Source organism: Capsaspora owczarzaki (genome assembly GCF_000151315.2).
Source record: "Capsaspora owczarzaki ATCC 30864 unplaced genomic scaffold supercont2.3, whole genome shotgun sequence".
In the NCBI taxonomy this organism is placed as follows: Eukaryota; class Filasterea; order Ministeriida; family Capsasporidae; genus Capsaspora; species Capsaspora owczarzaki.
In genome coordinates this window covers 1,566,925-1,584,939 of record NW_011887294.1, presented here as the reverse complement: position 1 = coordinate 1,584,939, position 18,015 = coordinate 1,566,925, and the positions used below count along the sequence as shown (strand labels likewise).

General features: G+C 54.5%; 7 protein-coding genes across 7 annotated transcripts; 3 read left to right on the top strand and 4 right to left on the bottom strand.

Moving 5' to 3' along the window:
• Positions 1 to 175: 175 nt before the first annotated feature.
• Positions 176 to 1,435, bottom strand: CAOG_02489 (ribosomal protein rpl14). The gene is made up of 2 exons (XM_004349189.2): positions 1,382 to 1,435; positions 176 to 777 (listed from the first exon to the last, which is right to left on the bottom strand). The coding sequence occupies exons 1-2, from the start codon at positions 1,382 to 1,384 to the stop codon at positions 322 to 324; spliced, it is 459 nt and encodes a 152-aa protein (XP_004349239.1). The 5' UTR covers positions 1,385 to 1,435; the 3' UTR covers positions 176 to 321.
• Positions 1,436 to 1,971: 536 nt separating this feature from the next.
• On the top strand, positions 1,972 to 3,794 carry CAOG_02488 (ribosomal protein L5). The gene is made up of 3 exons (XM_004349188.2): positions 1,972 to 2,035; positions 2,430 to 2,499; positions 2,844 to 3,794. Exons 1-3 carry the CDS (start codon positions 2,033 to 2,035, stop codon positions 3,701 to 3,703), a joined length of 933 nt encoding a protein of 310 aa, XP_004349238.1. The 5' UTR covers positions 1,972 to 2,032; the 3' UTR covers positions 3,704 to 3,794.
• CAOG_02487 (male sterility protein) lies at positions 3,786 to 7,208 on the bottom strand. Its single transcript, XM_004349187.2, has 3 exons — positions 6,894 to 7,208; positions 4,411 to 5,840; positions 3,786 to 4,287 (listed from the first exon to the last, which is right to left on the bottom strand). Exons 1-3 carry the CDS (start codon positions 7,095 to 7,097, stop codon positions 4,104 to 4,106), a joined length of 1,818 nt encoding a protein of 605 aa, XP_004349237.1. The 5' UTR covers positions 7,098 to 7,208; the 3' UTR covers positions 3,786 to 4,103.
• Positions 7,209 to 7,366: 158 nt separating this feature from the next.
• CAOG_02486 (hypothetical protein) lies at positions 7,367 to 8,934 on the top strand. The gene is made up of 5 exons (XM_004349186.2): positions 7,367 to 7,445; positions 7,666 to 7,806; positions 7,894 to 7,998; positions 8,127 to 8,262; positions 8,455 to 8,934. The coding sequence occupies exons 1-5, from the start codon at positions 7,384 to 7,386 to the stop codon at positions 8,737 to 8,739; spliced, it is 729 nt and encodes a 242-aa protein (XP_004349236.1). The 5' UTR covers positions 7,367 to 7,383; the 3' UTR covers positions 8,740 to 8,934.
• CAOG_02485 (hypothetical protein) lies at positions 8,864 to 9,828 on the bottom strand. Its single transcript, XM_004349185.2, has 2 exons — positions 9,554 to 9,828; positions 8,864 to 9,451 (listed from the first exon to the last, which is right to left on the bottom strand). The coding sequence occupies exons 1-2, from the start codon at positions 9,789 to 9,791 to the stop codon at positions 8,967 to 8,969; spliced, it is 723 nt and encodes a 240-aa protein (XP_004349235.1). The 5' UTR covers positions 9,792 to 9,828; the 3' UTR covers positions 8,864 to 8,966.
• An 82-nt stretch (positions 9,829 to 9,910) lies between these two features.
• On the top strand, positions 9,911 to 11,902 carry CAOG_02484 (hypothetical protein). The gene is made up of 4 exons (XM_004349184.2): positions 9,911 to 10,164; positions 10,361 to 10,417; positions 10,549 to 11,024; positions 11,128 to 11,902. Exons 1-4 carry the CDS (start codon positions 9,928 to 9,930, stop codon positions 11,855 to 11,857), a joined length of 1,500 nt encoding a protein of 499 aa, XP_004349234.1. The 5' UTR covers positions 9,911 to 9,927; the 3' UTR covers positions 11,858 to 11,902.
• On the bottom strand, positions 11,832 to 17,156 carry CAOG_02483 (ATP-binding cassette transporter). Its single transcript, XM_004349183.2, has 6 exons — positions 17,084 to 17,156; positions 15,182 to 16,928; positions 14,794 to 15,064; positions 12,949 to 14,672; positions 12,221 to 12,850; positions 11,832 to 12,096 (listed from the first exon to the last, which is right to left on the bottom strand). The coding sequence occupies exons 2-6, from the start codon at positions 16,887 to 16,889 to the stop codon at positions 12,002 to 12,004; spliced, it is 4,428 nt and encodes a 1,475-aa protein (XP_004349233.2). The 5' UTR covers positions 16,890 to 16,928; positions 17,084 to 17,156; the 3' UTR covers positions 11,832 to 12,001.
• Between the last annotated feature and the right edge of the window lie 859 nt (positions 17,157 to 18,015).

The window sequence follows — 18,015 nt, the reverse complement described above, 5'->3', positions numbered from 1 at the left end:
AACAGTGTTGAGCCGTCCACCTCAAAGAGGACTGGGTCTACGTTGCCTGAGATCGATCAACTGCTCGTTCAATCTCAACCGCTCACCACTCACTCCCCTTCTCGTGCAGCTGTGCACAATCAACAACCAATTCAAACGCCCCTCCCTACTCAAAAAAAAAACCAAAACAATAGAATACAAAAAGCATAATACCTCAAATTCTCCTTTTGCAATCGAAACAAAGAAACTCAAGGTGCAAAGCAATAACATGGGCGGGAAACCCCCGACCGACAAGGGCCATCAGACGGCGGCAGAGAAAAAAATAGGTCGCCCCTGCGCTTTTTACTTCTTGGGGGCAGCCTTCTTGGAGCCAGCCTTCTTTGCCTTGTTGGCAGCGCTGACGGGTCGGCGGAGCTTGTTGAAAGCAGTGCTGACAATCTTGGAGCGCTCCTTGCGGCCGACCATGACCTTGAATCGGTCAAAGTCAGTGAGGGAGGCACGGGTGGCACGGCGGGCGATGGTCTTGGCCCAGTTGGTCTGGTTCCACTTGGTCTCGACCTCGGCCTTGGCGTAGGCGCGACGGAGGGGAGCAGAGCCAACACCGTGGGGGATGCCAACAGTGAAGTCAGTCAGCTGCATGGCGCTGAAAGAGAGCGACTGGCGGTCAACGCCCTGAGCAGGGTTGTCGACGAGGGCACGGGTCTGGTCGATAATGTCAACAATGACAACGAGCTTGCCCTTAGCGGGGCCGTCGGTGGCAAGGGCGACTCGGCCGACCTGGACGAAGCGGGTGTAAACCTGCAATTTCCCCCCAAAAAAACGTCACACTGGTGAGTGCTTTGAAAACACGAGAGAGGCACAGGGAACGAGACGAGAGACGGTGGGCTGCACGAGGCAAAGAGAGCCGTTGACTCTCCACTCCAGACATGCCAGCCAAAACTGCACGATGTGCACGAGCGAGTACTCTAAAGTTGTGCACCGATGCGACATGTCATGGACACCAAGCAACAAGAAAACAAAGAAGAAAAGAAAAAAAAGCTCTCCAGCATCAAACAAAAAAAAAAAAAAAAAATCAGCGACCTTCTTCCCCCTTGGGCCCCCTCTCTGCTGCCGTGGCTCTGGAACGTCGAGCTGGACCCCAGAAAACCCACACGAGCGGCATGCCTCCACCAGCCAGAGCGGGCAACGCGGACAGGGCGGTCAAACGAACGAGGACGGCAGGGAAAAGCTCCAAGCTGAATCGGCTGAATCCCCCGAACTCCTCTCAACCTCCAACTGCCGCAGCCTCTCCACCGCAATCACAAGCCACTACGGCCTTCACGCCGCGCAAATCCGGCAGAGAATCATGTAACACGTCGGATTGACACCCGAAGGAGGCGGGATGAACGAGCCATGACCGTACCATGGTGCAAGGAAGAGAGAGCGTTGAAGCCAGACCGACCGAAAGCGGATGAACTTGCCTCAAATTCACGACCGAGCTTTCATTTGAAAACAAAGTACCAGACAAAAGCCTGAGAGCCCCTCCTTGCGTTCCCATTGACGTGCGGCAATCATTTAAATAATTCCGGGGCTGCAGGGAGGCGTTCATCACGGGTAGCTGATTGCAATCCGGGCAGACACGGTTTAGCGTTGAAATTTCGTTGACAATTGTTGGCTGCCCGGCACTTGCTGCATCCCTCTTATTGTTGAGAGTGGTAGTGCAACCTCACGCTGGCATTGAAGCTGTGTCCATCAAGACAGCTCGAGGGGTTGCCGGCGTTCACACAAAATGTTTCACAAAAAAAAAAAGCAAAATAGACGTTTCACTCTGCGAATCCCGCAGATGCCCGCTTTCGTTTGTTCTGGCGCAGCCAGTCGTTCAACCACGACTTGTAGGAAAATAGGTATTGCTGCCAAAGCCGCAGCTGGCCGACCAACCTCGTTCATACATCCCGCTCTCAGAAATTGAAATTTCATTCTCAAACCAAATCCGTTTCGCTCGCTCTCCTCTTTATTGAAGCGCGATTCAGCCACTGTCTTTGCACACGCACCTCGCTAATCTTCGATAAATACAATGGTAGGTGTTCTCGGAGCGCTGTTTCTTCCCGCTCTCACGACTACTACTGCATCAGCAAACGTGTCGGGCGAGGCTTGTCGCGGATGTGTGTGTGGGCTGGGGGCAAGAGAGCAAGAGAGAAAGGGGGTTGAAGCGGAGAAGGAAACCAAGTCCACCGCCTTGCAACGCTTCTTGCCACCACCCGCACTTTCGACGTCGACCAGCGCTTGCGAATCCGATGTACAGCTCTCTACTATATCGGATTCGGGGGAGGAGCTGGGACGATGGTGTCGGGGCAATGCGATAGCAGCGATCCAAGTTCGGCGCAACCAGGCAATCGCTTGAATCCCATCCAATCCCATTCAATGGCAAAAATCGTCTCACTTTCGTCAATGTACACTTCTTGCTCCCCCAGGCTTTCGTCAAGGTCGTCAAGAACAAGGCTTACTTCAAGCGCTACCAGGTCCAGTTCCGTCGCCGCCGCCGTAAGTTGTCAGCATCATTATCATCGCTTGCGTTTCGCTTTTTTTTTTTTGTTTTTTCCGTTTCTTTTTTTTGCTCCACTCTGCCCGCGTCCCCTCTCTGCCGAGTTGATGAAGAACACCTTCTGAACACTAGCCATGTCGAATTCTTAAAGCAATTTTTATCCATATGTCTTTCGCTCCTATCTGATCGGCTACACTTTTTTTTTTTTCGTTTTTCTGCGAACGTTTCCCAACTTCTTTTCACCCTACGTTTCTCCTCTTTGTCCTTCCCACCCCTTCATTGTGCTTCTTGTATTTCTGTGTACTTACCGGTGGTGCTGCTTTTTTGGCCAACTCTTTTTTAGAGGGCAAGACCGACTACTATGCCCGCAAGCGCCTGATCACCCAGGACAAGAACAAGTACAACTCGCCCAAGTACCGCCTTGTTGTCCGCTTCTCCAACCGCGACATTGTCGCCCAGATCGCCTCTGCCAAGATTGAGGGCGACGTCATCCTCGCTGCTGCCTACGCTCACGAGCTCCCCCGCTATGGCGTCAAGCTCGGCCTCACCAACTACGCTGCCGCGTACGCCACTGGCCTTCTGCTTGCCCGCCGTCTCCTCACCAAGGTCGGCCTCGCTGACGCCTACAAGGGCGTTGAGAAGGCTACCGGCGAGGAGTACCACGTCGAGGAGGAGGGCGAGAAGCGCCCCTTCCAGGCTTTCCTTGATGTCGGTCTTGCCCGCACCTCCACTGGTGCCCGTCTTTTCGGTGTCCTCAAGGGCGCTGTCGATGGTGGCCTGAACGTCCCCCACTCGACCCGCCGCTTCCCCGGCTACTCTGCCGAGTCGAGCACCTACAAGGCTGAGGCCCACCGTGACCGCATCTTCGGCAAGCACGTCGCCGACTACATGCGCACTCTCCAGAAGGAGGATCCCGAGGCCTACAAGCGCCAGTTCTCCAAGTACATTGCTGCGAAGATTGGTGCCGACCAGGTTGAGGGTGTCTACAAGGCTGCCCACGCTGCCATCCGTGCCGACCCCACCCACAAGTCCACCGCCAAGCCTGCCCCCGCTACCCGCAAGTCGTACCACCGCTCCAAGATCACCCTTGCCCAGCGCAAGAACCAGACCAAGCAGCGCATCGAGTCGATTGCCAAGAAGGGCCACAAGACCGGCAAGGCAAAGGAGGCCGAGCCCGAGGCTGTTGCTCCCCAGGACGAGTAAAATCGTTACAGTCCCTGTTCTTAAACGTGCCTTTGAGCAATTTGCATTGTAGCTCTTGTGAAACAACATACATATTGTTAAAGGGTCTATATCTGAGTCATTTCGTCGGTACTTTTTGAGGATTGAGTTTGGTTGGCCTTTTGGAGCAAATCCAGGCAAACACGGAAACAAACTCGAAACACGGTCAAAACAAGAATACAAAGCGGGAAAAAAAAAATGCAAGATTGCAAAACAACAGCTTCAGCAGGCACAACAAGACGGACATCAGCACAGTAAGATAATCGTGAATATTGGTGGGCTGTACCGCCACCAAACAATGAAAAAAAGAAGAAAAAAAAGGCGAGGCAAAAACAGAGCCAGGGCAACAACAACACAACTCGCATCAAATAAGGACCATAGCTTAGAAGCTCTTTCCAGTCATGAGCATGCCCTGGGACTTCATGGAAAGCATGATAAAGCTGAACGGGTTCATCAGCATGGTGTACGAGCCCTTGACAAAGCCACGCGTGCGCAAAAAGCGGAAAACGACGCGAAGTACGAAGGCGAGCAGGGCGAGAGTGCAAGCAATTCGAACGGCACGCATTCTGTTGAGAGAATACACAAGAACCACCAACAAGAAGCGAGAAATTGAGCGACAAGCCACAGAAAAGTGCACGACAGCAGTAAAGGACAGCAACAACAACAACGCCCCCAAACATCCTCCTCACCTTTGGTGCTGCTGACGTGCAACCCACAGCCGCGACATGTCTTCCTTAAGAATAAACTTCTTGATGCCAATGCAGTACATCTCAATGTACGAGCGCCAGTCGATGGTGCGCATGTCAAAGTTGTACGTTTCGCGCTCAGCGGGCAGCATTTCAGCCAGCAGGGCGTCCGTGTTGGTTTGCTCCCATCGCCAGTGGTTGGAGGTGAAGAAATTGTACGCTTCCATGAGCTTGCCAAGCTTGTAATAAATACGGCGCATGCGAGGGCGCTTGCCGGCAAGGAAGGACGCGCCGTCGGCAATGTAGGCGGGAATGGTGTGGCTGATGAGCTCCCACGCAGCGTACTGAGTGCTGCTGTTGGTGTGGGCGAACGAAGGTCGTCGGAAGACTTGCTCAAGAGGATAGCGCGAGAATGCACCGGCAACGTACTCGTTGTTTTTGGCCCAGTACAGCGGGTTTTTGTCGCCCGACGTGCAGTGGTAGACCTGAACGTAAGACACGGTCGGCTTCAGAGGTTCGGCCGGGGGCTCTGGTGCAGACGAGGCAGATGCAAACACAGAGCTCTCAGAGAACGTGCTGGGAATGTCAAAGAGCGCCTCTGACGAGTGAGGGGCGTGCACCAGCAGGTTGTGTCGAAGGTTGGCATCCTTGGCGCGTGCAGCTCGGCGCCCGCGGCGTTGGTGCTCACCCTTGGAAGACGCCAGGTGCTCGTCGGCGTGCTCGGGCTGGCGTTCGTGCAGACGCGCGGTGCGCCATGCAATCGCGAGAATCATGCTGGCGCAAAAGTCGACGGGCACAATGTCTGCGGCCGCCGCTTCGTCACCGCGCATGATGCGCAGGACGCCCTTGCCACAGGCCAGGTACAGACCTCCGGGGCCGTTGAGGTTGTCAGTCCAGCCGGGAAGGGGGTCCTTGGCGATCGCGCCGACAATGGACGGGCGGAAGATGGAAATTGGCAAGTGCTGTCCCTCGCGGCACAGAATGTACTCGCCAAGCGACTTGGTCAGCGTGTACGTGTTGGGTCGCTTTCCCAAGAGGCCAGCGGTCAGGCCTTCCAGCTGCGCGTCGTCGAGCCAGTTGGTGGCCTCAATCAGCTTGTAAGGGTCGGCGACGGGCGGGTAGACCTGGTCGAGAATTTCGGCACGATCGCAGTTTGCGTATGCGGTCGAGACGTGAACAAACGCGTCGATACGGTGGCACGAAGACGCGAGCGCGACCAAGCGCTGAACAGCGACAACGTTCATGGCCAGTGCGATGCGCAGCTTCTCGTTGAACGAGACGGTGGCGGCGCAGTGCAGCACCACATTCACGTTCTTGATGATGAGGTCGCGGTCCTGGTGCGAGAGTCCGAGCTGCGGGAACATGATATCTCCAATGACCGGGATGACCTTTGCAGCAAAGTCGGGCTGCTCCTCGCGAAGGCGATCAAACAGCTAAGTAGACAAGTTTTTTGTTTTTCAAAGGGGGAGTTGGGGGGTTGGGTTTGAAAACAAGCGCAGAGTGAGTGACATGGCACCGATACACGACGTCGAACAAAGACCGAAGGATGGCAAGATGGGAAGCGAATGAGCCGATGGAGGTAGAGACCATGATGATCAAGTCCGCGACCCGCCCGCCCGCCCGCCCGTCCCTCCCTCTCTCCTCCGCATCGGGGTTTGCCGCTACAACGCATCACAACGATGACAGTCATCTGCAAATGGGAGAGCAGAGATTCAAGAAGAGGCGACGGGCCAATGACCAAGTCGAAGGACGAAGGACGACGACGACGTAGATCCATCCATCCATTAATCAAGCAGCCGTCTGAAGTCCCCCCCCCTCTTCCACGGCACAGCGAGAGAGAATGAATGCAAGAGATTAAATCTGCAGGCGTTCATTGCGCATGACAGCGCATCCACCTCTTACTTTCCCCTCTCTCTTTGCTTGCTTTCCCTTACAAAATGGTCCAACGCATCAATGCGTCAAGCAAAAAGGGAGATTTTTTTTTTTGATTTTTTTTTTGGATCAAAGATCGTCTCGCTATTTCACGAGCGAATTGGGGTGGTGGTGGTGGTTGCAGAGCAAGAGAGCAGTGGTGCAAATGCACAAGCTTTGCATCGCAGATACAAGAGCGCGAGTGGTCCTCGAATGCTAGCAGCGAAGATGAGGAAGAAGGAAGAAGGAGCGGGTTTTCAAAACAAAAAAAAAAAAAAAAAAAAAGAAAAAAAAGGGACCTCATGGCATTCCACAACAGAAGTCCATCTCTTTGATCGCTTCTCATCTCTCATCTCTCTGGAGTTCCGCGCGTTGACAGTCCCCCAAACGAGACAGACACAAACAGAAGCAAAAAAACAAGAGATAGAACGAAGCGCGTTTTCCACCATTCAACCATCAATAACAAAACGCTGCTATTCTTGTACAACAAACAGAAAAATGGCGCGTTTTTTTTTTTTTTTTTTTTTTGTGCTTTTTTTGTTTTTTGTTTTGTCCTAGCTTTTCTGTTGGCTTACCTCGCCGGAGAGCACTGCGTTGATGCGCTGCGCTGGAGTCTCGTCCTTCTTGCCACGGACGAGCACGTAGACGTTGCCGCAGCTGGGCGAGCTCCGGAGCAGCTTTTCGAGAAGCACCTTGCCCAGAAAGCCGGTCGCGCCAGTGATGAACACGCCACGGCCAGTGAAAAAGTCGCGAATGCCAGCGTCCTGCTGCGATGACATGTCTGATGAGAAAGAGAGAGAGAGAGAGAGTGAGAGAGAGTTGGGGGAAAAACGAGAGTGAGAGAGTGAGAGTGAGAGTGAGATCGGAGAGGAAGGAAAAAAACAAATAGGAACTGAGACTGAGCACTTTTCCATTGAATCAAAATAGGAAGACCTGAAATCCTGATCATCTGCGCTTCTGAATCACAGCAGCACCAAACATTGTCAACAACATCAACGACAACATCAATCATTCAACAAAGCACACAAAATCGAATCAAGACAGTCATCTTCCATTGCCAAAGCCATGCAGCACAAGGTTCGCGCGGCTGTTCGCGCACTCCGAAGTCCAGCGGCCATCCTCGAGCGGTAAGCCCCCTTCTAGCGCGCGTCCAAGCACGACACTCGGCTTTTTGGGGCAGCCGTCGTTCAGTCCGGCCGTCCGACCATCCCAAGCAAGCGAGAGAGAGCGAGAGCGAATGCGAGATCTCTCTCTGTCTCTGTCTCTCTCTGTCTCTCTCTCTGCGTCACTCACCCTTCTCTTCTGTCTCTCTCTGCTGCTGCTTGCTGCATTTCCTGACTTGCACAGTGTCAACCGCCTCGTCGTCTCGGACGCAGTGAGCCGCCCTGGCTGGTTTAACGTGGTCGAGCGCATCCCGCCGCCACAGCACGCGCACCGCCCGAGCCCTGCACCACCAAAGATTGTCTTCCCCGAAGACGGCTTGCGAAGGTGAGCTACCATCGTTCCAACAGGGCAGTTGGGGAGTGTGGACAAGTCCGCTTCAAAAACTCACTGTTGTGCGACCATTGTTCACAGGTCTGCGCGTCGCATTCGAGGAGAAGGTGTCGATATTGTCGGCATCCTCCCTAGCATTCAGATGAACGAGTCTCACAAGTTTACCGTGAAGACTGACGGCGATCGGTGCGTCTCCTCATCATCCTTGCCTTTTTTTTTTTTCCTTTTTTTTTTCTTTTTTTTTGGTTGCTTCACGCAAGTCTTTAACGTTTTGCTCCGTTCACTCATCTCCACACTCTCTGCTGGCCTTGTAGCATTACACAAGAGTACACGCGCTTGCGGAAAGAGGAGAAGCTCTCGCATCCCGAGGCGCTTGCTCGTGCCATTCCAGAAAGCCACCGTGGCACGTATCTGCAACGATACGTCGCTGCAGTCCGAAAGATTCGCGAGGTAAGCGAAGTGGGCCATTCTTTTGCTTGTGTGCGCGAGTTTGTTCGTCTGTTTTCCACTGAGGACCCCGGGCTTCGGACCCTGTCCCCTTCAACATGTTCCACTCCATTTCTCAACCTCCTCCCTCCGCCTTCATCACAACTCACCCTTCGTCGTCGTCGCCGTTTTTCTTTTACTTGACCATCGCGATAGGCTAATGCTACAGAATTCAAGCTGATGGGCGCTGCAGCACCCGACATGGGCCCGCAGCCCACGCCGCCAGCTGTGCCAGCCCTGCTCGAATCCAAGGCCTTCCTTCCGTACGTCGACAGCCTGTTTGCGTCACGCGCCCGCAACGATCCTCGTCGACGATCTGCTCTCTTCAATTCGGCCTCACAGCGCCGCCAGAGTCCCATCCACCTTCGAGGCTCGCAAACACGCAACCCCTTCGATCCCTTCAATGCCAAGGACCAGCCTACGATTGGCGGTCGCTCATAGCCGATCTCCGTGCTCCTTTGAGTGACTCGAGTCTGTTTGTCTGGGCGGCTGTATCCAGGATGCTTTGCAAGGGAGCCAAGCACGCGACTCTTCGGGTGGTTTTGGAGCAAAGACTGGCTGTGTTGATGAATGTTTTCGTGTGTGTCTCGTGTGTACAACATATTTTTCTTCTTCTTCTGTGAGATTGAACCGTGCAACTGCAATCAGGATACAGTATTTGTATATTGTCAACGTTGACCATCGGTACTCGCGTGTGCTGGAATCATGGACGGCAATGGCACACTTCTTCGCCTGCTGCGCGTAGAACGATGCGCACGCCAGGCTGCTTGTTCTGGTGTGGGTGGAATGGATTCGGTGGACGAGGCAGAGGATTGGGACGAGACAATCACGATGGGTGTGGATTCCTTGGGGGGTGGTTGCTGACTCGGCTCGATCTCGATGAGCATGGATTGGCGAGAAGATCGCGGTGTGTGTCTTCGATGACGGGTGTCTTGCTTGTGAGTCAGCCCAGCGACTGGCGGCGCTTGTTCATCATTGTCGTTGGGATGCGATGTGGTTGAAAGAATGGCAATCTCGTCAGCCTGCGCCGGCTGCAGAGCTGCTGCTGAGACTCGATTGGAAACGGAAGATTGAGACGCCGAGCTGTGCATTGCGCGCGGGGACCTTTTTGCAATACGGTGTTTGTTGGCTTGTCCTGTCACAAGCGGGCGACCTGCCAAACCAATCAAGACGGATCCAGTGTTGGTGCATCTCCTCCTCCTCCTCCTCTCGACGGAAACATGACATGCCCAATTTGGCACTGCGCTGAATATACCTGATGATGTTGTTGTGGACGCGCTTTCGCAGTCACTGGACCAGGCAGACAGGCGCGCGACGGCCTTGACGCGACGCCGCAGCAGTTTCCGCGCGAGCTCTGCATCAATCTGCCAGTGTGCACTCGCCTCTGCTGCCAGGGGTGCATCGCTGCTTGGCTCTAATTCATCGCCTTCCATCGGACTGTTCGATCTTCGAGGCTGGTCCCGCAGTTGGAACGAGCGCGCAGAGCGGCTCATTCTCGCCTTACTTTGCCTCTACTGAGCGGGACTGAACAGGACTGAGACTGAGACTAGGGCTCAGACTTTGTATTTTCTGCATCTTACCGAAGCACATACACAGTTCCAGTCAGTCTGCTATTTTCATATTGATGCAATGGCCAAGCAGCAGACCAGGAGCTGGATTGGATTAGCGCTCGCGCTGCTGGTTGTGGCCCACACGGCGGCACTCGCCATCACAGCCGCTGCTCAGCCAGCTGGAACCACAGCATCAACCACCAGCAACAACCAGGCAGCAGCAGCCAGTCTCAAGTGCTTTGAGGCGATTCGTGTTGAGAACGACGAGATTGAGCGGCCGCCCGCGGTCACTGGCCACTCGCTGATTGCACTTTCGGTAAGGACAATGCGAGTGTGTGTGTGTGTGAGAGGGAGAGAGAGGGACGAGTGCTTGAATGTAGCTGTCGATCTCGCTTGCACGGCGAGTCCATTGCAGTGCTGGAGTGTGGATGGATTGCTCCCAGTATACTTACCGTTTGTTTCGCTCGCTTCTCGTACTGCTGCTGGACTCTTGTGATCGACCTTGCATTCAGCATGCACTCTGGATGTACGGCGGCATCATTCACTGGGAGAACGGCGAGAAGGTCGAGGTACCGTTCCCCAAATCCCCCAGCAATTGAGAGCCCTTTGCATTCACAGGTCATCGAACACAACCCAATGATGTGCTCACGATTCCACTTGTTGTGCTTGCCTGATTGCCTGGTTGCCAATCAACAAACAGTACGGACATGTGCTGTGGACGTACGAAACCGACGACAATACCTGGGATCGGACGTTCGCGGACAAGGGTCCGGCCCAGCCGCTTCGGGTGAACGAGACCGTCGATGTGCAATACGGAGACTCGTGGTTGGTGGCACGCGTGGTTGAACCCAAGCGTCCTGACCACACTGTACGTGTGGTTGTCGATGTGCCAACCAAGCCGCTGGATCTTGTCGTTGCGCGCAGCAAAATCCGCTACTATCCGCCAGCGATGAACATGCATGTAGCAGTTGGCACGACCACTTCCACCGGCGTCCCTGTCATGTACATTCACGGCGGCAAGGGCCAGAAGGGACGCGTGTCTTCCGATCTCTGGATGTTTGTGTTTGAGCGAGCGGCCTGGGTTCGAGTTTTGCCAAAGACCTCCGAACCTGCTGCGCGCGAGATGCACGCTGGCATTGTGATTGATCGCGGATTGTTCATCTACGGCGGTGTTCGGTATGTGTGGTGGAACTGCTTGATCTTGTTTGCCGTTGGTTGTCCTCTCACCCGATCTCTGACCGTCCACGTCGCGTCGTATTGTTGCCGCCGTTTCTTCCAGAGGTCAAACAAACTTTGAGGACATGTGGCACTTCAGCTTCAAGGACTCGACCTGGACTGAACTGCAGCCGGCGCCAGGCCCGCGCCCGCCACCGGGATGGGGCCACCGGCTGGCACTGACCACCCATGAGACACGCGGTCGCCAGACGATTTGGATGTTTGGTGGCTACAATCAGACGACAGGCATCAACGAGCTCTGGAGCTTGGATTGGGCCACCCGCCAGTGGACGTTGCACGGGCTGAACGGTCTGGCTTTCACCCGAGGCGCTGAGTCCCTCTTCGACCCGACCTCTGATGCCTTGGATCCGGATCGAGGTGCTGCTGCGGTTGAGACGACTGCCGACGAGGCATCTGTGGCTGAACGCCTCACCTCTGCAGAAGAAGACGATGGTCTTCCAGCGGGATGGTGGTACCGTCGTCCATCTCGCGACATGGCTTGGCCTGCAGCTCGTAAAGGCCACTCCATGACTCTGTTTGAAGGCAACCTGATTGTATTTGGTGGGCACGGTCGCGTAGACTTTTACGACGACGTCTGGGTGTACCGAATTGCGGACGGTGTGTGGATTGGCCCGATTCCCTGTGCAAGCGCTCCTCCTCCGCGCAACTACCACGCCACCGCTGTCCTCGCAGACTCCTTGTTTATCTTTGGAGGCAACAACGTCCAGGGGCTTTTGAAGGACTTTTGGCGGTTGAATTTGAAGAAGATTGCTTCATTCGCACAAATACAATAGCGACAAAGGTCTTGCACTGTCAGACCGTATCGATTCAAAGCACAACAGATTGTTTTTGTTTTTTCCCCAAAAAGCACAATGAATCTCTCAAATAAAAGTACACCAAGCAAAAAAAAAAGTGTTGCTCGACTCAAGGAGCTTGGACTAACGCTTGAGAGCCGAGTAGTATCGAAGACCGAGCAAAACCAAAGCAGCAAAAGCCGCGTAGAATCCAACCAGGATGCCAAAATCGCCCCACACTGTAATGAAGGAAAACAACAAGCCAAGTTCACAAAGGGAGAGAAGTGAGTTAGTTTTCGACAGTTTTCGGATAATCTCGCAAAACCAACTAAACAAAAAAAACCAAAACAACAGGAAACGTACAGCGATCGGCCAGGTTGAATTGATTCAGCAAATCATCGCCAGAGTTGATGGCGCAGAAATAGTTGACTTCGGTCGAGTTGTAAGGGTTGACGATCGGCACAGCGGCGCCGCCAGTGCATTCAAGGTCAATACCGCGGAACTCGTTCACAGTCAGCGCTTCGACAGCGTAAAACAGGTAGTTGATGTAGGCAAACCAACGCCAGACCCACGACATGGACTCGAGCGGAATGAAAAAGCCAGAGAGCAGGAAGAAGAAAGTCGACAGGGTGGGTGCAATCACGTTCGCAACAGCTGCGTTCGCAGAGAAGACGGCAATCGACTGCGCATACGTGTACGACGACATGTACGTCACAAAGAAGATGAGCATAAAGTAAAAGAACCGGCCGGGCTCGGAGCTCATGCCGCTCATCCAGTAGAACGGAAGCGTGTAGCACAGCATGTAGATAATGTGGAAGGGGTAGTCGCACAACAGCAGGCTGAGCGACAGCGCCGATGTTCGGTAGGTGCCACTGGCTTTCTCGCGATAAAAGACAGCGCGCAGTTCCAGCACATCACCGATCGCAGATTGGGAGATGAAAGCGGCAAACACGACGGTGAAGAACATCATGCCCACTCGACCATTCGCGCCAACTGTCAAAGGGCAACAGAAACACAAACACTGTCAGTAAGCAACACGTACTCACCCAACAAAACCGCCGCCAAAACCGCCGCACGCCACCAAAACTTACTCGGATTGTACTCGAGCTGCCAGAACAGCGAGCCAAGAACCAGAGAGACAACAATGAAGGTTGCAAGACGAGTCTTGAACACTGCGGGGTTGCGCCAAGTCATCAGCCACGTGCGGGCAAAGACCTGTTGAATTTGAGTGCGGAAGCTGGAGGCGAACTGGGCGTCGGCAAAATGAGGTGGCCTCACGTCAGGAGTGCACACGCCCTTGGCAAGCGCGTCCTTGGTCTGGCGGTACTGCACAGACTCGCACCACTGCTGCGCGCTGTCGACAGAGTCGGTTTCGCAGACAGTGTCCAAAACCCAGTCGGCAACATTGCGGTCGTGCTCGAAGGCGATGCCAAAGTGCTTCTTGACATAGGCCAGCAGCAGAGAAGCGCCCTCACCAACAGGTCCAAAGAACACTTGGAAGCCACCCTTCTTGAGAAGCAGCAGGTGGTCAAACATGCCGAAAATCTCGGCCGAAGGCTGGTGGATGGTGCAAATGACTGCGCGGCCAGTCTGCGCAATCTGGCGGATCTTGTTCATGACAAGCGCAGCGCCGAACGCATCGAGGCCAGAGGTGGGCTCGTCCAAGAAGAGCAGCGGCGGATCGGCGACCAGCTCGACAGCAATCGTCAAGCGCTTGCGTTGCTCGGGCGAAAGTCCACCCTCCGTCATTGTGCCAATCAGATCGTCCGCAATGTCTTCCATGTCAAGCTCGTACATGACCTTGTGGACGCGGGCGTGCTTCTCCTCGACCGAAAGGGAGTCAGGGAGACGGCACATGGCGGCAAAGGTGATGGCTTCCTTGACGGTGTGCTGGGAAAAGTGAATGTCTTGCTGCTCGCAGTAGCCAGAAATGCGCTTAAAGTACTCGTTGCGCGGAGCACCGTTCACGAGGATGGAGCCCGTCGCGGTACCGCCGGTCTTGCGGTCGGCGAGCACGTCCAGCAGGGTGGTTTTGCCAGCGCCAGAAGGGCCCATCAAGGCGACCAGCATGCCTGGCTTGACATAGCCGTTAATGTCGGTCAGCAGAGTTTTGGTGTAGAGCTTCTTGTCATCGCCCATGGCTTGCACCTGGTACTTGAGGTCGCTGAATTCCATAAAGGCCTTCTGCTCGGGAGCCAGGCGCGCAACCACTGCAGCATGCACCGAAGCGGCGGCGTCTGAAGCGCTACGACCTTCCTCGACCATTTGCTGCGTGTGGGCCAGGAGGCCCTGAGCAAAGGCAGCGTCGGTGGCACGACGTTCCACAATCTTCTTGGCCAGGAGCTCACGGCGGCGAGTACGAGAATCCTCGTCGTCGAGATGCGGGTTGTGCAAGTCCACCTCGCGCGGGTACTTGATGCAAAAGAAGGACACGACAAGAGCGGCAAGCCAGTAAATGTAGACAATAATAATGTCCCAGGTCTTCCAGGTATCGCCGAGGTTCATGCCGTAGGACTGCAGGAAGCCGTCGCCAGTGGGGAAGGGGCACACCTGAGTTCCGTTGAAGCCACCGTCAGCGAACGGCAGATTGAACAGAGGCGAAGACGACGGAGGGATGAGTTGTGAAGGCGAGCAATCAATCATGCGACCAGAAAACTCGTTCAGCGCAAGACCCTCGATGGCGTAGTGCATGGGCGAGATCCAGTACATCCAAATCCAAAAGTTGCGGATGGCGTCGGGTGGGAGCAAGAAGCCGGCAAACAGGAAGAACATCACAATGATTGATGGGATGACGGCGTTGGCAATGTTGAAGGAGCTGTGGAAAGCAACCAAAAAACAAAACAAAAAAACAGGCGTCCAACTTAGCAAACCAGCCAGCACTCTACATACGCATTCCTCACGAGCCTCTGCATTCACGCATCAAGAGTAACACTTACGGCATGACTGCAGACAGACCGCGCGAAAGAGTGGTCGACCAAAGCGCAGCAGCGACCGCCATAAAGTAAAAGTAAAAGAAGGCACCAGCCTCAGCCTGAAGGCCAACAATAAAGTAGACCATGACCGAGAACAGCGAGCCCTCGATGAAGAGGATTGGCAGATCGGCAATGTTGACGGCCATAAAGTAGGCGAAAGGCTGGAAGTACTTGGCTTTTCTTTGACTCAGGTAGACTGCACGCTCTTCAAGCAGCTGCGGGATGGAGGCGGTACCTGAAACAGACAGAGCACGGAGGAGATGCAATGAGCTTTTTTTGCTGGCAGACAAGCACCCACACCCACACACATACACACACACCCGCAGACACACTCTTGGAGTTCAACACTTACTCATAAAACCAAGATGACCAACGACAACCATGGCCACGCCGAGCTTGTTGCGAGCATCGAGCTGGTCGTTGCCGAGCTGCAAAAACACAAGACCAAGCAGCAGGCCCATGATAATGCCGCGTCCGATACGAGCTTGGAAGGAGGCAGGGTCGCGGAACTGCATCTTGAGGGCACGCCGCAGGGTGAGCTTGAACTGGCGCCAGAGCTCGGTCGGATACTTGCCAAAGTTCTCGACGTGGGCCGCGGGAGGGCTGTCGCGGGGAGCAACACCCTTCCACAGACGGCGGCCAAGCGAGGCATACATGTCGCTGCTCTTGTACTTTTCCACAAAAAAGCTGGTCGACAGCTGGACACTCAGCTCGGGCGACACAAACTTTTCGGGATGATCGCAGCACTGTGCAAGGAACTCGGCAGGGTTCATGGCCTCGGGGCAGTGGAGGCCAAGGCTGGCAAAGTGGTCAAGTGCCTTCTCGCGAGGGCCAAAGTAGACAATGCTGCCCTGCGAGAGAATGAGAACGCGGTTGAACAGCTCGTACAGCTCGCGAGAGGGCTGGAGTAGCGCAGCCATGCACGGGAAGCCCACGTCCGCGATCGAGCGCACGTGAGACAGAACGTTGTAGGCAGCGGCGGAATCAAGGCCGGTCGTCGGCTCGTCGAGCAGCAGCATGTTGGGTGTTTTGAGCATCTCGATGCCGACGGTGACTCGCTTCTTCTCGCCACCCGACACGCCACGGATGAGAGGGTTGCCAACGAGGGTGTTGGCAGCGTGCTCGAGGCCAAGCAGCTTGAGGATGACGTCAATGTGACGCGACTTTTCTTCGGTAGGCATCTCGCGCGGAAGCTGCAGCTCGGCGGCAAACTCGAACGTCTCGCGCACTGTCAGGGTGGGATTGTGCACGTCGATCTGGGGCACGTACCCGCAGATGCGGTTGAAGTTTTCTGGCACCTGCTGGCCGTTGACGCGAATCGAGCCACCAATCTTCTCGGGCAGACGGTCAGCAATGGCCTTGATCAAGGTCGACTTGCCGCTGAGCGGGCCGCCCAAAATGGCCACCATGTCACCCGGCTCGAGGTAGCCAGAGATGTTGTCGAGAATCTTGAACTGCTTGGAGGGTGGCGAGGGGCGCAGGCGGGTCGTCTGCAAAAAGTCAGTCCACAACGTCTTGACGTTGACATCTGTGCTGACCATGGCCGAGTAGTTCAGCTCGCGGAACTCGATAAAGGCGCCGAGCATACGTCCAGGGAAGAAGCGCTCAACAAAGTCGACATAGTAGTGGCGCATGTCAAACTGCGGGTCCTTGGGGTCTGTTACCAACGAGCTCGTTTCCGAGTCGGCCGAGAGACGTGCCTCGCTTGTCGCACGCGAAACAAGCAGACTGTCGTCGGATTGGTCAGACATGCTCTGGCCCCGGTAGGCTTGCTTGAAGTCTCGCGGATACAAGACGCGCTTGGGGTCTGTGTGCGATCCACGCGACGGATCGAGGCGCGCCTCCATCACGGACAGCATGGCGGTGGATCGGGGCGATTCGGTGGCTGCGCTAGCGCCTCGGCCCACTTCACGCATCTCCACCAGGTTTGGCGTATGTTTGCCGACGCCGACCGCATGGGAGTAGGAATCGCTTCGTGGGCGTTCGTTGGTTTCGCCGTCCTCTGCGGTTTCAAGGTTGATTTGGACCATAGGCACCGTGTTTTCAGACGGAAGTACCATGGTGAGGTTTGCTTGTTTTTTTTCTTCTACTTTTTTTTTCTGTGGGTGAGCGCGGAGGTTGTGGGGAGGAAGGAGGGGTGCAAGTGTATGGAGCGGAAAAAAAAAAAATAGCGTAAAAATAAGAGGATGTGAGTTTACCAAAAAGCGCAACTTGCAATGAATGGCAGCAATTTTCACACTCGAAACGCACTCACCAGTCTGGTCAGGAACGAAGCAACAGGTCGACTCTGGTCAATTCGGGATCTCGTGAGATAAAGTAAATGAAAATAAAGACTGCTGCTCTGTCCCAGTATATTCGCCGTCCCTTTTAAATGCCAGTAAAATCCCGCATGGAGGTGTTTGTTTATTCCGCTCCTTAGAAAGAAAAAAAAAATCCCAAAACCACGGGGATTTCGATTGCTTGCAAGGCGCACGTTACCTCCATGCAAGCAGTTGCTACGCCTCCCGTTTGCAGGACTGCTGGGCTGCAGGCGCATATCTGGGGTGCCAGGTCAGGTGGTTGCGGGGGGGGGGGAAGACGTGGGTGGTTATCTAACGCGTGGCGAACGAACTTATGTAACAAAGGCAACACGCGATGATGATTCGCTGCGATTCGTCGATGTTGAATCAATCAAAAACTCGCATTATTCAATGTCCCTGCACGCCTCCCCGAAGTCGTCATTCGTGAATGGCGTCACGTACTGTCAAACAGTCGCCAATTCGCGGGCGCCGCTGCCATACTATGTTTTTCCAAACATCCACACGGTACTGGTGCATTGTGCAAGACGGGAGCGAATACTATTGTTGGATCTGAGCGTTGCATGGTTGATCGATCGAGCAAGAAGGGGGAAAACAGCAACGGAGGAATCGACGCTGTAAAACATCCGGGTGTGAGGTTTTGCATGAAGCTGCTCCTTTTTGCCGTCCCCTCGTGGGCTGCAACGTTATTCAGAGATGGAGATCTGGGCACAAGGAGACAAATTCAAGCACATACTGGAGCATATGTGAGAGATGCGACACGCGAGAAACCATCGAAAAGAAGCACAGCCAAAGACTCAAATAGAACTCGCGGAGAAAAGGATTTTTTTTTTTTTTTTTTTTGCGGTGAAAAGTTTGAAACCAAAACGACACAATGGGGGAAAAACGC

Coding starts and splice junctions, on each gene's coding strand:
- CAOG_02488 (XM_004349188.2), top strand. Junction 2,500..2,843: donor CCAGTTCCGTCGCCGCCGCC/GTAAGTTGTCAG, acceptor ACTCTTTTTTAG/AGGGCAAGACCGACTACTAT.
- CAOG_02487 (XM_004349187.2), bottom strand. CDS start 7,097: ATGTCATCGCAGCAGGACGCTGGCATTCGCGACTTTTTCACTGGCCGT. Junction 5,841..6,893: donor ACGCAGTGCTCTCCGGCGAG/GTAAGCCAACAG, acceptor TTGTCTACTTAG/CTGTTTGATCGCCTTCGCGA. Junction 4,288..4,410: donor GCACGTCAGCAGCACCAAAG/GTGAGGAGGATG, acceptor TTCTCTCAACAG/AATGCGTGCCGTTCGAATTG.
- CAOG_02486 (XM_004349186.2), top strand. CDS start 7,384: ATGCAGCACAAGGTTCGCGCGGCTGTTCGCGCACTCCGAAGTCCAGCG. Junction 7,999..8,126: donor GTGAAGACTGACGGCGATCG/GTGCGTCTCCTC, acceptor CTGGCCTTGTAG/CATTACACAAGAGTACACGC. Junction 8,263..8,454: donor CAGTCCGAAAGATTCGCGAG/GTAAGCGAAGTG, acceptor CCATCGCGATAG/GCTAATGCTACAGAATTCAA.
- CAOG_02485 (XM_004349185.2), bottom strand. CDS start 9,791: ATGAGCCGCTCTGCGCGCTCGTTCCAACTGCGGGACCAGCCTCGAAGA. Junction 9,452..9,553: donor GTCCACAACAACATCATCAG/GTATATTCAGCG, acceptor TTGGTTTGGCAG/GTCGCCCGCTTGTGACAGGA.
- CAOG_02484 (XM_004349184.2), top strand. CDS start 9,928: ATGGCCAAGCAGCAGACCAGGAGCTGGATTGGATTAGCGCTCGCGCTG. Junction 10,165..10,360: donor ACTCGCTGATTGCACTTTCG/GTAAGGACAATG, acceptor CCTTGCATTCAG/CATGCACTCTGGATGTACGG. Junction 10,418..10,548: donor AGAACGGCGAGAAGGTCGAG/GTACCGTTCCCC, acceptor ATCAACAAACAG/TACGGACATGTGCTGTGGAC.
- CAOG_02483 (XM_004349183.2), bottom strand. CDS start 16,889: ATGGTACTTCCGTCTGAAAACACGGTGCCTATGGTCCAAATCAACCTT. Junction 15,065..15,181: donor TGGTCATCTTGGTTTTATGA/GTAAGTGTTGAA, acceptor TGTCTGTTTCAG/GTACCGCCTCCATCCCGCAG. Junction 14,673..14,793: donor GGTCTGTCTGCAGTCATGCC/GTAAGTGTTACT, acceptor TGCTTTCCACAG/CTCCTTCAACATTGCCAACG.